At 35.6% G+C, this 16,861-nt stretch overlaps 1 protein-coding gene across 2 annotated transcripts in view; it reads left to right on the top strand.

The window, feature by feature from the left end:
- grm2a (glutamate receptor, metabotropic 2a) overlaps positions 1 to 16,861 on the top strand; it is a 67,551-nt gene extending 50,690 nt beyond the window's left edge. For both annotated transcript variants that reach the window (XM_067460158.1, XM_067460159.1), the window contains 4 exons: positions 3,548 to 4,385; positions 6,640 to 7,703; positions 15,052 to 15,229; positions 16,392 to 16,861. In XM_067460158.1, coding sequence (XP_067316259.1) covers positions 3,548 to 4,385; positions 6,640 to 7,703; positions 15,052 to 15,229; positions 16,392 to 16,465 — 2,154 coding nt within the window. In that variant the 3' untranslated portion in view covers positions 16,466 to 16,861. The remainder of the gene's footprint in view (positions 1 to 3,547; positions 4,386 to 6,639; positions 7,704 to 15,051; positions 15,230 to 16,391) is intronic.

Genomic DNA, 16,861 nt, shown 5'->3' with positions numbered 1-16,861 from the left:
AGACTGCCATGCATTAGTAATCACAGAATGACATGAAAATTGCCTAGTACACATTCCTGAGGTACAGCACTTACAGTAAGTAGGGCAGTGTGCAATAGAAATTTTACTACCATCATAACAGACAGGTAGTATTTCTAAGTGGCTGTTTAAGTGAGAGTACACGAGGAAAGGCAGTTACATTAATAATTTGTTGCCTTTTGTTTGAAGGAGAAAGCTAGTCTTATGTCTTGAGAATGTGAAGAGCATGTTGTGGCCTTGGTGCTTAATATCTGTACATATTCCTTTTTTGCTTACAAAACAGTGATTGGTAATTGCTTTTTTAACCTTGAACATAATTTGTGATTCCACATATAATGACATTTATATAATGACTCTCTAAATACGTCCAAGAGTTTTACACAGCGGTCTGTTATTGTAGGAACATCGGAGTTACATTTTACATGACGCAGAATAAAACAAACTGTGATTGGTTGCTTTACATGTCAGTTTGACAGCCTTTGGGCGCTCATTGGCCAATACAAAAACTGTTACGGAGTCCAGGCTTTCTGCCGTAAGTAAGTTTGAAGGTCTGGCTAAGTGTAACTAGGGTTAAATTAACAACTTATGCCTTCCTCTCTCAGACAGAGAGTGAGTGTGTGGAGTGATTCATGCGTGGTCTGTATAAATAGTTACAGTATGATTAAGATGTGATTACCAATTAGAAATACTTGAGCAGATTCCAGGAGATACTTAGAAATATTTTGATTGTGCTTTTTTGAAACTATAAACAGAAACTATTAGTCACATTTTAGGCCTGTTGTTAAAATACCTAATTGTGATGAGTCTACTTATTTTCTCAGATTCTTACAAAGGAAATTAAACAATTTGTGTGGCTATGATTTGCTTCCTTGTTGAGCTTTAGCAATAATTACTTTACATATGAAAACTACAAATGATATTGTTAAATGTCCCATGTGGATTTGGAAGCATTGCATTTAGATAAAAATAATAATAATAATAAAAAATTGTGGATAGCAAAAAGGCTATCTTTGTATTTCTCATTTTATGAGACTTTTCTTTTGTGTGTGGGACATGTATTCACATGCATTGCCTATTCCCTGTGTGTTTACATGATGTTGAATATGTTAATCTGTAAGTCAGATAACAATTACATGTTATGCAATGTTGACATACAGTACAGAGAAAACCCGAAGAGCTTTTTTATTCGCTGCCGCTGTCTTTGTGCTGACTTTCCCTCAGGCTTCTAAGGAACTGCCTGAGGCAGAGACCAGTCAGGCTCTATTGCATATCACATGATCACAACTGAAAACACTCACATACAGCTGGCAAAAAAGTGAAGTGTACTGGTGTTCAAAACCATATAGATCTAGTGCTTCACTGTCCTTCAACAGCTAGACAGTAAATGAACTCTCTCATGAGCAGTTTTCGTCAGAGACATGCACAAGGGGGGCTGTGGGGGGGTAAGTGTAAGTGCCCTTATCGATTGCACCGCAGTGCCCCCGCGATTTCTAATCCCCCAACCCACCCCCCGCCGGAACGCTATTGACCCTGCCCCCCGCGGAGGTCTGTGAACGCCACTTGTTTTCGTACATGCATATTTCACAAATAAATCTCCGGTATGACAGCGGAAGGGTTAAAAGGGATAATTCACCCAAAAATGAAAATGTGATGTTTATCTGCTTACCCCCAGTGTATCCAAGATTTAGGTGTCGTTTTTCTTCAGTAGAACACAAATGAAGATTTTTTAATAAAAATAGTTTAAATAGTTAAAAAATAGTAAAACAAAAAACAAAAACATGCTTAGAGAACATGCACAAAAACCCTGCTGCTCGTGACGACACATTGATGTCTTAAGACACGAACCGATCGTTTTCTGTGAGAAACAGTATTTATGTAAATGTTTTACCTCATATCCTGATGAATCTCATCTAGTGTTCCCATCCGCTATTACTTCCGTCTGGTAAGGTCAATCTGGCGTGATCATAGATATATATTATGTAGATTCCTCATCTATCTATCTATCTATCTATCTATCTATCTATCTATCTATCTATCTATCTATCTATCTATCTATCTATCTATCTATCTATCTATCTATCTATCTATCTATCTATCTATCTATCTATCTATCTATCTATCTATCTATCTATCTATCTATAGGTCAAATTAGCGCAATCATATATATTATATATATATATATATATATATATATATATATATATATATATATATATATATATATATATATATATATATATATATATTTATATAGCATACAATCATATATATATATATATATATATATATACATATAACACTAGATGAGATTTGTCAGGATATGAGGTAAAATATTAACATAAATGTTGTTCGGTTTCTCACAGAAAACGATCGGTTCGTGTCTTAAGACATCAATGTGTCGTCACGAGCAGCAGGGTTTTTGTGCATGTTCTCTAAGCATGTTTTTTTTTTTACTCTCATAGAGTAGTTACCCATTCACATGCATTATGACTGGCACACAGCAAAGGTTGGAATTAATTCATTTGTGTTCTACTGAAGAAACAAAGACACCTCAAATCACAACAAATCTTGGATGCACTGGGGGTGAGCAGATTAACATCACATTTTCATTTTTGGGTGAACTATCCCTTTAAAGAGTTTTGCAGATTTTTCTCATTGTTAACATGTAAATGTGAAGAGATGCCATAAGGGTTCTCAGAGATGAGAAAAGTGAGAAGGTTGAGACTAATCACTGCACTAATCACTAGCTAATCATGCTTAGACTTAAGTGGCAGACCTAACTACAGCTTCTTCTTCTTCTTTCAATTTGACTTGTTAAACTGCTATTTTAAGAATTTTCTGTAAATGCAGATGATGGTTTATTAATAATTTTGATGTATGCAGTATGACAAAACACAGTGACTGTGACAACACTGAAAGATAAAAATGGCTTCACAGGGTTAGAGATTTGCATGTGTTTATCTTATATTTTTTAATTAAAGTTTTAATTTTATCTTTTTTGATCTCTCAATAAATGTATTTTTGTGAAATTAAATGCTTGCAAAGGATTGTGGGTGATTTAAGGCCGCAAAGGATACATCTGATGTGTCCTTCAAAACAGGCCAAACGAAGGACGTGAAATGAAGGCTGCCTTCTGAGGATCCTTTAAAATGAGATGGACCTCAACGATGTTTGATGACATGACAGCCGAGATTTGCAGCCTTCATAGGACACAGCCTTCCGTTTGAGAAACACCCATGTACTCAAGAAACATTTCTTATGATCTATGTTGAAAACAGCTGTGCGGCTTAAAATTTCTGTTGAAACCATGATACTGTGTTTATTTGAAATATAAATCTTTTGTATATTTGATTCCTGGGCTGAAAATGAAAAGCTCACAGGGTTGTAGGGTCTAAATAAACATCATTTTGATCACGCCGTTTACAAGAATTATACTGACAGCCAGCCCTCGTGAATTACAGTGAAATAGTGTGGCCATTTACACGCTTCAGTAGTTTTTCATCACAGTTTTTCATTTGTCCTTTTGCAGGTGGCCAATCTCCTGCGTCTTTTCCAGATTCCTCAGATCAGTTATGCCTCCACCAGTGCGAAACTGAGTGACAAATCCCGTTATGATTACTTTGCCCGGACTGTACCCCCTGACTTCTACCAAGCCAAAGCCATTGCTGAGATCCTACGCTATTTCAACTGGACTTACGTCTCCACCGTTGCCTCAGAGGGCGATTACGGTGAGACGGGTATCGACGCCTTTCAGCAAGAGGCCCGCGCCTTGCAAATCTGCATAGCCACGTCCGCCAAGGTCAGTCGTTCCATGGACCGCTTCAGTTATGATGGAGTAATCAGATCTCTGTTGCAGAAGTCCAACGCTAAAGTAGTAATCCTCTTCACCAGAAGCGAAGACGCAAGAGAGCTCTTGGTTGCAGCGAAGCGCATGAACGTCTCCTTCATCTGGGTGGCCAGCGATGGCTGGGGGGCGCAGGAGAGTGTGGTGAGAGGAAGCGAGAATGTAGCGGATGGAGCTTTTACCATTGAGCTCGCGTCCTATCCGATCCCTGAATTCGCAGCGTACTTCACAAACCTCAATCCGTACAACAACACACGTAACCCCTGGTTCAGAGAGTTCTGGGAAAATCGCTTTCAGTGCAGCCTGCATGACATTAATTGTGGGAAACATTCTCTCCGGGATGGCAAATTTGAGCAGGAGTCCAAGATCATGTTTGTGGTCAATGCTGTCTACGCTATGGCCCATGCCCTTCACAACATGAGGCAAGCACTGTGCTCAAATTCCACCAAACTCTGCAGTGCCCTGAAACCAGTGAATGGGAAAAAGCTGTACAAGGAATACATCTTGAAGACAAATTTTGACTGTGAGTTTCTTATATAATTTATGTTCGCATTATAATCAGTAGTTCACCCAAAAATAAAAATAAGCGATTGTTTACTCATTACGTCATGTCGTTCGAATTCAATAGGATTTTTTTCTTCTATTGAAACAAAAGATGGGTCATGCTGCAAAATGTTCACACTGTTCATTTTCAAAAGCAGAAAGGACTAAAAAGCCCTTATAAAACTATAATAAAGGTGGCCCTGACTTGTGGTGACACTTTAGTTTAGGGTCCAACTAGTTGCTTATAAGCAGCATCTTCCTATTGGCTGTTAATTAGTACTTATAAAGCACATATTAATGTCTTATTCTGCATGACCATATTCTACATCCCTTACTTATTTCCTACCAAATACCTAAATGAAACATCTGCCTCACTATTAATAAGCAGTGGTTAGGAGTTTATTGAGACAAAAATCGTATTAATAATAGTTAGGTAATATTGAGGATTTGACCCCAATCTAAAGCGTGACCGAATTGTCCTATATATCCTAGACATTCCAAGTCATCTAAAACCATAAGCTTTGTGCAAGGAACAGAGTAAAATATACAGTAATCAGTTTATTTTAACCAAAATCTTCCATTATAGGTTTTATTTGTTCATCTTATATAAATATATATAGTGATGAAAAACTATGTTATATATAGTTATAGTAGTTGTAGTTATATATATAGTTATATATATATATATATATATATATATATATATAGTTATATATATAGTTATATACGTAGTTATAACTACGACTACTATATATATAGTAGTTTTTCATCATATATATATATATATATATATATATATATATATATATATATATATATATATATATATATATATATATATATATACGTATCATATATATATATATATATATATATATATATATATATATATATATATATATATATTTAATATAATTCTTAAATATGTTTAATATTTAATATAATTCTTAAAGATGATTTGTTTCGCAAATTGATACACACACACACACACACACACACACACACACACACACACACACACACACACACACACACACACACACACACACACACACACACACACACACACACACACACACACATATGTGTGTGTGTGTGTGTGTGTGTGTGTGTGTGTATCAATTTGCGAAACAAATCATATTTAAGAATTATATTAAATATTAAATACAAATAGTTAAAGTCTCTCTCTCTCTCTCTCTCTCTCTCTCTCTCTCTCTCTCTATCTATCTATATATATATATATATATATATATATATATATATATATATATATATATATATATATATATATATATATATATATATATATAGTTATATATAGTTATATACAGTTCTCTTCTCATAAGGCAAAACCTATAGATAATAAAAAACAACAATTAATTAGTGCATCTATTTCAACATCCTTTTAAGTTGTTTTAGGTATTGTTATGTTTATGTCTCATATGCAGTTTTCTATAAATTTCTATAGGCCTACTACTGATATTCATACAATAGCATACCATTTGTAAGTTTAAAAGTTACAATTTTCACATATATTGTAGTTTGACTCACAATCAGATTTTTGTTGATCAGTATATAATCAGTATATCGTAATAAATTCATGTCTATTCTTTGTGTAGTCAAAGAAATCAATTTGAAAGATATATGGATCTAGGAAGTTCTCCCCAGGGGAAACTGCTGCTGTAAAATAGATTACACTGATGCATGAATCCAACATATGACCTGTGAACGGCCTAAGTGTTTTATTACATGCATTAGCCTCATTAGCCTCATGCTAACTTCTAAATGATTTAAACAAGTACAAGCAAGGATGTATATTAAATATCTGTGCGAAGCGGTCAATTGCTTGTATTAGGGAACTGATGGCAGACTGTCAGGTTCCTATAGCTATACTTCGTCTACTTCTAAATCTTTTTGCCATCTGCATTTTTTTTTTCATGATGTTCTTCCAAGAATGACAAATTACATCATAAAAACCAGGCAATGTATCAACCTCCTGACTTCCATTATGTAAATGTGCCATTCGCACCTGAGTCCAATGCATTTACAAACCTAATGAGAAATGTGCAGGGCAGGACGCTGAAGAAAGTAGGGTGGACTTACATAAGAAGGTCTTTCTGGGTTAGACATTTTCCACTTACAAAGAAAAACACTTTGCTGCTGTAAAATATCTATTTATCTGTTGCCAAGAATGTAAATAAATAATGCTTATTATTTGCCCTCTGTGTCTGCAGCTCCATTTCGTCCCGCTGATACAGAGAACAATGTTCACTTTGATGCTTATGGAGACAGTCTGGGCCGCTACAACATCTTCCATTATCACAAAGAGAATGATGAGTATGTCTATAGGAAAGTGGGGTATTGGGCTCGGGATTTAAGTCTGAACACAAGCTTGATTCCTTGGGAAAGCCAAGTGGTGCCCACGTCCCAATGCAGCGACCCATGTAGGAAAAATGAAATAAAGAGCATGCAGCCTGGTGACGTTTGCTGTTGGATTTGCATTCCCTGCCAGCCCTACCAGTACCTCCTGGACGAATTCACCTGTGCAGATTGTAGTTTCGGACAATGGCCTATGGACAATCTCACGGGCTGCTACAACTTACCGGAGGAGTACATTCATTGGGAGGACGCTTGGGCTATTGGGCCGGTCACCATCTCTTGCCTTGGCATGCTCTGCACACTCTTTGTCATCGGCCTCTTCATAAAGAACAATGAGACGCCGGTGGTGAAAGCTAGCGGACGTGAACTTTCTTACATTCTTCTGCTAGGTGTCCTCCTTTGCTATTGCATAACCTTCATCTACATCAGCAAACCCTCCGCCGTAGTATGCACGTTACGGCGGCTCGGCCTGGGCACTTCCTTCGCCGTTTGCTACTCCGCGTTACTGACCAAGACCAATCGCATTGCTCGGATTTTCAACGGCGTTAAAGATGGCGCTCAAAGGCCGAGGTTCATCAGTCCAGCTTCACAGGTGGCCATCTGTGCTGCTCTTATTTCCTGTCAGCTCCTGGTGGTTGTGGTCTGGCTTTTGGTTGAGGCTCCAGGGGTGAGAAAGGAGGTCAGTCCGGAAAGAAGAGACGTGGTGACGTTGAAGTGCAACAGCAAGGACTCTAGCATGCTGATGTCTTTAACCTACAACTGTGTCCTCATCATCCTCTGTACATTTTACGCCTTTAAGACTCGAAAGTGCCCTGAGAACTTCAACGAAGCCAAGTTCATTGGCTTCACCATGTACACCACGTGCATAATCTGGCTGGCTTTCCAGCCAATCTTCTATGTTACTGCCAGTGACTATAGGGTAAGTAAATATGAACTGTTCAATGCATGGTTGTGGCAATACATTTAATAGCTTGTCATCTTCTTTCTATGGAAATAATAGCCTCTAAATAAGATTTACATTGAGTCATTTTGAAATGTCTTTTGCAACCCATTTTACTTCCATAATGTGATGCATTTCTGTGTGCAATGGGATATTCAGCAGAAAGAAAATATGTAAAATTTGAATGATTTCCATTCATTTGGATTGTGAAAAGTATTGTAAAACAGAAAAGAGCCAGGCGTTTTGTAGGAGATGCGTTGAAAACTAAGACGAATTTGTGGTGTCGGGCCAAAACAGAGCCAATTATTATATATTTTCAAGTCATGATAAAGATTTATATTTGAAATAAATGCTTTTCTGTTGAACTTGCTATCATCCTACACTCAAAAACAATAATAATAATTTACGCAACAGCAGGCATCAATCTTTTTGAGTTATGACTCGGCAAACGACATTGAGTCAGAGGAACTTGATCCTTTAAATTTAAAACTTAAAATACACAACTTGCATAGCACATGCTAAATGTAAATTTTGTTTAGCATGTCAATTTAATGAACAAGTAAGCTATTACTTGTCACAGTCATTGCTTAGAATCAATGCAGTATTTCCCTATGTAGTATATTCAGTATAACGCTAACCACAAAAACAATACAGATAATAATATGTTTATGTAATAATAAACATTATTATGTCAACAGAACTCAAGAAAATACTTAAAATGTTAAAATTAAACCAAAAAATGTGAATATTTAACTTGCAGACTTGTGGTAACGGGGCCCCTGAATTATATACATTTAAAAATTATTACGGTGATATACAGTACCTTGCTATTATTTTAATGAAAACTATTTATAAACTAAATAAGGGGACCTGTTACCACAAGTTTGCAGAGTTAAAAATTCATGTTTACGGATTTAATTTTAAAGGGGTACTTCAGCGCTGGGAAGATTAATCTGTATTTAAACTGGGTCATTAATGTAGTGGAAATGTGAAATAATTTTTTTTTATTTGGTGCTTTCTAGACTGGGGAAATGTATTTTTGTCTCATGGGGATGAAAGACAGCAATTCCCAGAATGCTTTGCTGCTCTGTGAGGCCATTCCCAAAGCCACCGCTACTGAATCACTGTGACTGGATCACTTTCCCACCGCGACCATTTTCATAAAATCAGTTCAGTTAGAGAACAGACACTACAATTAAAAACGGAACGCATCTGTTGAATATGTGATTCAGCCGCTGAGGGAGTGTCACACAGCGCAAACTGCAAGAGTCAAATTACATACATTCGCGATGAGCTGAATGAGCTCTCGTCATGAGAGCTGAGGTAAATGCGACTACACAGTATGGTGCGTTTTCAGTTCATGCCTTTGGAAGCTTAACTTTCATAGGAATTAATTTGAGAAGTTGAAACACTTACTTTGCTCCTCTGGCCGCACCGTTACCATGAATGCCTGAGCCGAGCTGAGCTTTGAGTGAGATCTCCATCCACCATGTGCGGTTTGAAAACATGTGGAAATAGCTCCCTCTGCTGGCTGTAGTCTTTAGCCTCTGGCTAAAAATTCCTCCCATGATGCAAATTGACGATATTTGCCATGGGAGGATTTTTTCATACGAATATACTCCAGGGCTTCTACTGATGCAAAGCCATATGCTAATCGCTGAAGTAACCCTTTAACCTTTTAAGTATTTTCTTGAGTTCTTATGATTATTATGAGTTCTTATGATTATTGTTGGTTATTATTTTATATATATATATATATATATATATATATATATATATATATATATATATATATATATATATATATATATATATATATATATATATATATATATCAATGTGTGTGTTTTTTGTTGTTGTTGTTTTTTTAAATGTGAAATCATAGATGTAATCATTGATGTGAGGATCCCAATATTACAACAGTTTCTCTGAAGATACCTTTAAATTTCATTTATGCTCAACATAGCTGAGATTTGGCTACGCTCCTGCAATACTGTTAATGAATGCTTTGCTTGAGTGTTCTAACAATGTGATTTCTTTGAGAAGTAAATCTTGTGCCAGAGGGATATTACCGGTATTCCTCTGGGAATAGATATCAGAGGGGCTGTTTCAAATCACGCTGCACACACAATGACAGCATGGAATATGTTTCATCATTTAGATAATGAGCTTCTCTTATAACCCTTAATCACTTCCTGACACCGACTTTATCCTTTATTTTTAGCATATATGCAATTTCAAGTTTCAAGTTTGCCTGATTGATTTTTTTTGTTACCATACCTGCCAATTCAGATGGCAGATAGAAAAATCTCTTTGATCACCTGTCTTTTTGCACTGATGAAAGGAGAAGCTCACATTTCAGGTGGCTCAAAGGCTGTTCAGTGCAGAACAAAGAAAGTCGGGATATTTCTTCATGGCCTATGAAAACTCGCTATTCAATTGGTCTGAGTATCCTTCAGTCAAGTACCTCAGGACACACATTTAAATAAACACTCTTACATTTGACGAATGAAGCACTTTTTTCAGTTTAAACTCTTTGATGCATTATTAAATTGAAAGAAAGAAAAAACTAATGTTTATTTTCAAAAACAAGAATTTCCAAAAAGTTTTATTTATTTATTTACCCATGGTGTTTTGGAAGTAACATCACACCCTGATTGGTTAAAATTACACTGCTATAATCATTTCCAATATTTTTATGCTGATTGTTTATTATTATAAATCTTCTTCTTAATTATTATTATTAATTATTAATAGTTATTCATCAATTATTAATAGTTATCCAGAAATGTTATGGCTGTAGGTGGGCTTCTGTGAGGGTCAGTTATTCCATCATCCATCAAGACTAGACGAAAGAGTACAGAGAAAAGGAGATAAAAAGGCATCGAGAGAAAGAAGGGAATCTCCTTGAGTTCTGATTGGACACAGGATGTCATTCTCTGTTCTCTGTATGTGTGTGTGTGTGTGTGTGTGTGTGTGTGTGTGTGTGTGTGTGTGTGTGTGTGTGTGTGTGTGTGTGTGTGTGTGTGTGTGTGAGTGAGGTGATGTGTTAGAGCATGGGAGGATGATTCCCAGCTGGGGCCTGTGCTCAGAAAGCAAGGTGTGCCTTAGAGACCTCGTCACGCTCCCACACACACTCACAGGAAATGCTACGGCATCATTCATCTCGCAGATATCATTTCAGTTGTATCATTTCTGCTTCTCAGCCATCAACTGCCCCATTGATATGCAGAAGAACAAGCACATACTGTTTGTAAGATTTATATGATAAATATTTGATCTTCGGAATCAATTTTTATGTCACATTATAAAATCGTAGGCTATACTAACAAATGTTGGATTCATAATCCTGGAAATAAACAAAGTAATTTGCCTTTTTTTTTTTAAATTTATATTTTATTCAGTTAGGATGTATTAAATTGATAAAAGTTACAGTAAATATATTTATAATGTTGAAAAATATGTATCTTTTTATCAAAGATTGCTGAATTTAAAATGTATCACAGCAAAATATGACGCATCAACATTAATAATAATAAGAAATGTTTCTTGAGCACCAAATCAGCATTAGAAAGATTTCTGAAGGGTCATGTGGCACTGAATTGATAATGCTGAAAATTCAGCTTTGCATCACAGAATTAAATTACATTTAAAAATATTTATTCACATAGAGAACAGTTATTATAATACATTGCAATAATATTCAGTTCAATTCAATGCACTTTATTGTCCACAATGGGGACATTTGTCTTGGACTCTGGTCCCCACATACAAATTGATCAAAGACATAATGTAAAAGAAAGGATACAAATATCACAATATTACTTTCTTTTTGATCAACCTTGGTGAACTTCTATCAAAACCATTACAAAAACCAAATACACTTTTGAAAGTTTATTTAAACAACTAACTACAGAATACAACAACTGGCCAAAATGAATTATTCCAGAGCCATGTAATATCTGAGTCTCTTTGCGAACCAGGAAACACAGACTACAACATAATGACTCATCCAGTGTAATATTCTATATGAAAAGTGGATGTTTATGGACAAGAGAGCGATGCTTGCTGGGAAAGCATATAAGACCTTTCCAAGCACAGCTCTTCTCTGAATGCATTATTTAAAGCATTTCGGTTTATTTTGACGCATCGCCGCTCTCACAGAAACACTTTTAAATCTATTGTACTGAAGAAAGAAGATTGAGTTCCTCTTTGTTTATTTGGCATTGAGAAGAAAAAAAAAAGTAATTTAGTGCAGTTGAACCATGCTTTTGAAATGATTTAACACGGTCATATTGGGTTTCTCCAGTGTGTTCAATGTTCAATATTCAATTTATTTATAAAGCACATACTAATACAACAGTGCTGTACAAGGGCCAAATACTACATAATTATACAATCACATTCAACTTCAATTTCATTACACCACCATAAATTAAAAATAAGAATAAAATAACATAGAAAAGCCCATAAGACAAAGCATAGACACACTAGCACACACTAATGTATGATCGAATGCCAAAGCAAAAAAAATATGATTTCAACTGTCGTTTAAACTCCCTAAGACCGGAGCACTGCCGGATATAATGAGGTAACCCATTCCACAGCCTAGGACCAACGACGGCAAAAAAGCGGTCTCCCCTGGATCAGATCGGCTATATGTTGCAGTGCCATGTAAAGCTTTATAAACAAATAATAAAAGCTTAAAATTAATCTGATAGGAAACTGGCAACCAATGTAAATCTCTTAGTACAGGGGTGATGTGCTTTTTTCTGAGTACCTGTCAGAAGTCTTGCAGCTGCGTATTGAACCAACTGTAATCTGTCTAAACTTTTTTGTTGAACACCATATTATAGTGCATTACCATAGTCTAATCATGAGAAAATAAAAGCATAGATTATCTTTTCCTGGTCCTTCTTTGAAACAAAGGACTTGATTTTAGCGATTAGTCTTAAAAAAAGAATTATGTCACAAATTATACCTAAATTTTTTACCTGATGCATCCGAAACGGTGAAAGTGCACCTAAGTCAATTTTGGATGTATCAAAGGACTCGGAAGGGCCAAATAAAATCAATTCTGTTTTTGTTTCATTTAAACATAAAAAATTGGTGGACATCCACAGCTTAATCTCGTCAAAACATTCTACGAGTCTTTCTACAGCCAAAGAGACAGTAGGCTTTAACAGAAGGTACAGCTGGGTGTCGTCTGCATAACAATGAAAAGTAATACCGTATTTCCTCATGATTTGACCTAACGGAAGCATATACTGTGAAAAAAATACTGGAGCTAAAACAGATCCTTGTGGAATACCGCATGATAGCAGTGCTGAAGTAGATGTAAATTCCCCGGTCTGAACCGAAAAAGTTCTGTTTTCAAAATAAGACCTAATCCATTTCAGACAATTTCCTCTAATCCCTACATCATTTTCTAGACGTGATAGCAAAATGTTGTGGTCAATAGTATCAAACGCTGCTGACAGATCCAATAGTAAAAGTACAGTCACATCACCCTGGTCAGTTGCAATAAAAATGTCATTCAGTACTTTCAATAGAGCTCATTATGTTGTTTTTTAAACCCTGACTGAAAGATTTCACCTATAGTATTATCATTGAGGAAGGAATCGAGCTGATTAAAAACAGTTTTCTTTAAAATCTTTGCTAAAAAAGGAAGCTTAGAAACAGGTCTATAGTTACACAGCACACTCGTGTCTAAGTTTGGTTTTTTTAACAAGGGATGTACTACAGCATGTTTACAATAAGTTGGAACAATTCCGGACTGTAGACTCTTATTAATTATAGTTAGTACAAATGGACCAATCAACTCAATGACTTTCTTGAATATTGTTGTAGGAACAATATCTTGAGGGGAAGATGTCATCTTAAGCTTACATATCTCAAAGCATAGCTAGAGAGATAGGCTCAAAATCACACAGCACAGCATGAATTACAACTGTTTCTACAGGCATATATGAACACTGTTGTATATTCTTTCTAATGTCAGAAATACGCCCAACAAAAAAATTCTAAAAGACCTTCACAAAGCTCAAATGATGTATCTCCAGGCGCCTCTGACGTCGGATTCAGAAATGAGTCAATTGTTGTGAAAAGGACTCTTGAATTTGAGGAATCTGAGAAATATCTAGACCTGGCAGTTTTTACAACCCGCTGGAATTTACCTAAGGAGTCTCTTAACATTTTGTAAGAAATTTGTAATTTATCTCTCTTCCATTTGCGTTCACATCTTCTATACTGTCTTCGTAACAATTTCACCTCTTCATTGTACCATGGAGCAGACTTACTTTTTCTACACACCTGTCTCAAAGGGGCAATACAGTCTAATGTTTCTTTGTATACAACATTAAAACTATTAACAACTTCTTCTACATTAAGATGTGGAGATAAAAGATTCACTTGAGTACATTGTAACATCTCCATGAAAGATACATTAAAATCCAAATATGAATTAGGCATTGGTGGACGAAGCCATTTTTTAACTGGAAAAATTTCTTTCAGTTGGCAAGGAAGAGAGACAGAACATAAGACTGGGTTGTGGTCAGATAACAAAAAGTCATCAATGATAATGTCCTTAATATCTAAGCCAAAGGACAGAATCAAGTCCAGCGTGTGTCCCCAATTATGCGTAGGCCCCTTCACCATTTGCTGAAATCCAAAGGAGTCGATTCCATTTAAAAAGTTTTTGTGTCTGTTTAAATTTAAAAAGTGTGTGTGACCCTGAGAGGACCCATCTAAGCCCAACTAGCATAGCAATGGCAAGGCCAGGGATTTGAAATCCAGCAAATGCACATACTGATATCAAATGTATATATGCGCTTCGGTTTGGATTAAAAAGTATCTGCCAAATAAAATATATAATGATACAAATCAACATCTCAGACAAAACAGCGAAAATGTTATATTTCCTGTAGATTCACCTCCTCTCACATCAAAATGTTATAGTTCCTGTTGATTCACCTCCTCTCACATCAAAATGTTATAGTTCCTGTTGATTCACCTCCTCTCACATCAAAATGTTATAGTTCCTGTTGATTCACCTCCTCTCACATCAAAATGTTATTTGGCGATGCATGTCCTCTAATACCAGTATTAGTATGCATGAGATTGCTTATACACGGCACACACACCTGCTTTGCACATGGATTCATCCTCTTAAGATATATCTTTAGGCACATAGGCTTTGGCAACACTGGAATCGAGTTCAATGGAAAAATAAATTCAATCCCATGTTAACATCCCTGTTGAATATGAATAAGTCAGTCAGGTGGTATCACGGTGTTTAATCGATTTGTGTGTGTGTCTACTCTCTCAGGTACAGACCACTACCATGTGCATCTCTGTGAGTCTGAGTGGGTCAGTGGTGCTGGGCTGCCTCTTCGCTCCTAAGATCCACATCATCCTCTTCCAGCCCCAGAAGAACGTCACCACGCTCAGAGTGGCCACCACCCGATTCAGCGTGACCACTGGCCCTGGCTCCAGCTTCTCTCAAGGTACAGTATCATTTATGAGCTTTATCTCCAATTCATCAGCATCATCGTCAATATAATCAATCAACAGCGGCTTATTAAATCAAGCATATTGATCAACTCGTGTCACCTATATTTAAAAAATATGGATTGGCAATGTTTGAACTGCTATTAGAAATGAAAGATATTGATCAAAACATCCAGTGCTGTACGAGTGCAGATATTTGGCTTTATTGCATTATATTGATATTACTCTAGCACAGAAATATCCCTGAGCTTAGGATAGAGCATAAGCTGTAAAAAAAATTCAGGTCTCCAACTGAAAATGTTCTAGAGACTGATCACATCTAAATTTTTCAGTCGGCCAAACTGAATTTCTGTGAATTAAATTGCATCAATACACAGACATTGAATTTGGCCAACTGAAAAATTTAGATGTGATCAGTCACTAGAACATTTTTAATTGGAGACATTTTTTTTTTTTTTTTACAGTGTATGTGAATCTCTCAAAATGGGTCAAAGAACGTATTTCACCTCAACATCAAGTGACAAATAAAATAATATTTAGTATTATGATGTAAATATTTTACTCTATAATACAAAAATTCTCATTCTCAGTAGTGTACTGTGAAAATAATACATTTATTTTGAATGGTAAAAGTTTTTTTACATCATTTGTGGTACTGCCTTTAATCACTGCTGTATTAATAAATATACCACAATGACTTTTGGTGTATTACAGTAATAAAAATATAAGGAGAACCAACACAGAAAAAAAAGAATATGAATAATATGAATTCAAATAAGGGAATAAAAAGTGGTTAATTATGAAAATAATTTAAAAAATAATAATATTTTTTTCTATATAAGCTATTTGTTTCAGTAATCTATAATATAATGAGATTCATAAAGATTGAAAGTGCACAAAGCACACACATCTGATATAGTCAAAAAAGCTTAATGCTCAACCGCAAAAATGTAAACCTGATAAAAAGAAATGAGAAATAGAAAAATATCCATCAGACAATGAACACATATGATATAATAATAAGCATTATATGATCAATCACATGACAAAAAAGAAATTACATCAAATGAGATTTACCCAAATACTTGAAAAATACATCTGTTGAATGGCACTGGCGATACACTGTGATTCTTCATATTATTAACAATGTCTTTACAGCCTCGGCCTCCAACATCGTGCCTACAGTATGTAACGGCAGAGAGGTGGTGGACTCAACGACATCGTCACTCTGAGAAACAGGATTCCTGTTTGTTTGCCAAATGCAGTATACAGAAAAATCTTATCTTCACTAGTCATGAAATCAAGTGTTTGCTAATGTTGAGGAGGCTATTCGGAATAAAGAATGCCTGTTATGTTGTTCTCAACGTGCTGTGAGTACAATATCCCATTTTGTTTCTCTCTCTCTCTCTCTTTCTCTCTCTGACTAGTTAGATAATATCAGTGGGATGTCAGTTTAAACTCTGTATACCTGTTCTTTTTATGGAAACCATAATAAAGTATTGTTTGAGATATGGAGTTAAAATATAGTAAATCTGTTTAAAGTATTATATACAAGATGTTTTTAATGTAGATTTATGGTGATTCTGGTTTGTGCTTTCTTGTAATTTATGTAAATAAAATGTGTTTTA

Source organism: Pseudorasbora parva, chromosome 12 (genome assembly GCF_024679245.1).
Source record: "Pseudorasbora parva isolate DD20220531a chromosome 12, ASM2467924v1, whole genome shotgun sequence".
Taxonomy (NCBI): domain Eukaryota; kingdom Metazoa; phylum Chordata; class Actinopteri; order Cypriniformes; family Gobionidae; genus Pseudorasbora; species Pseudorasbora parva.
The sequence above is the reverse complement of the archived record's forward strand: the minus strand, read 5'-3'. Positions and strand labels throughout refer to the sequence as shown.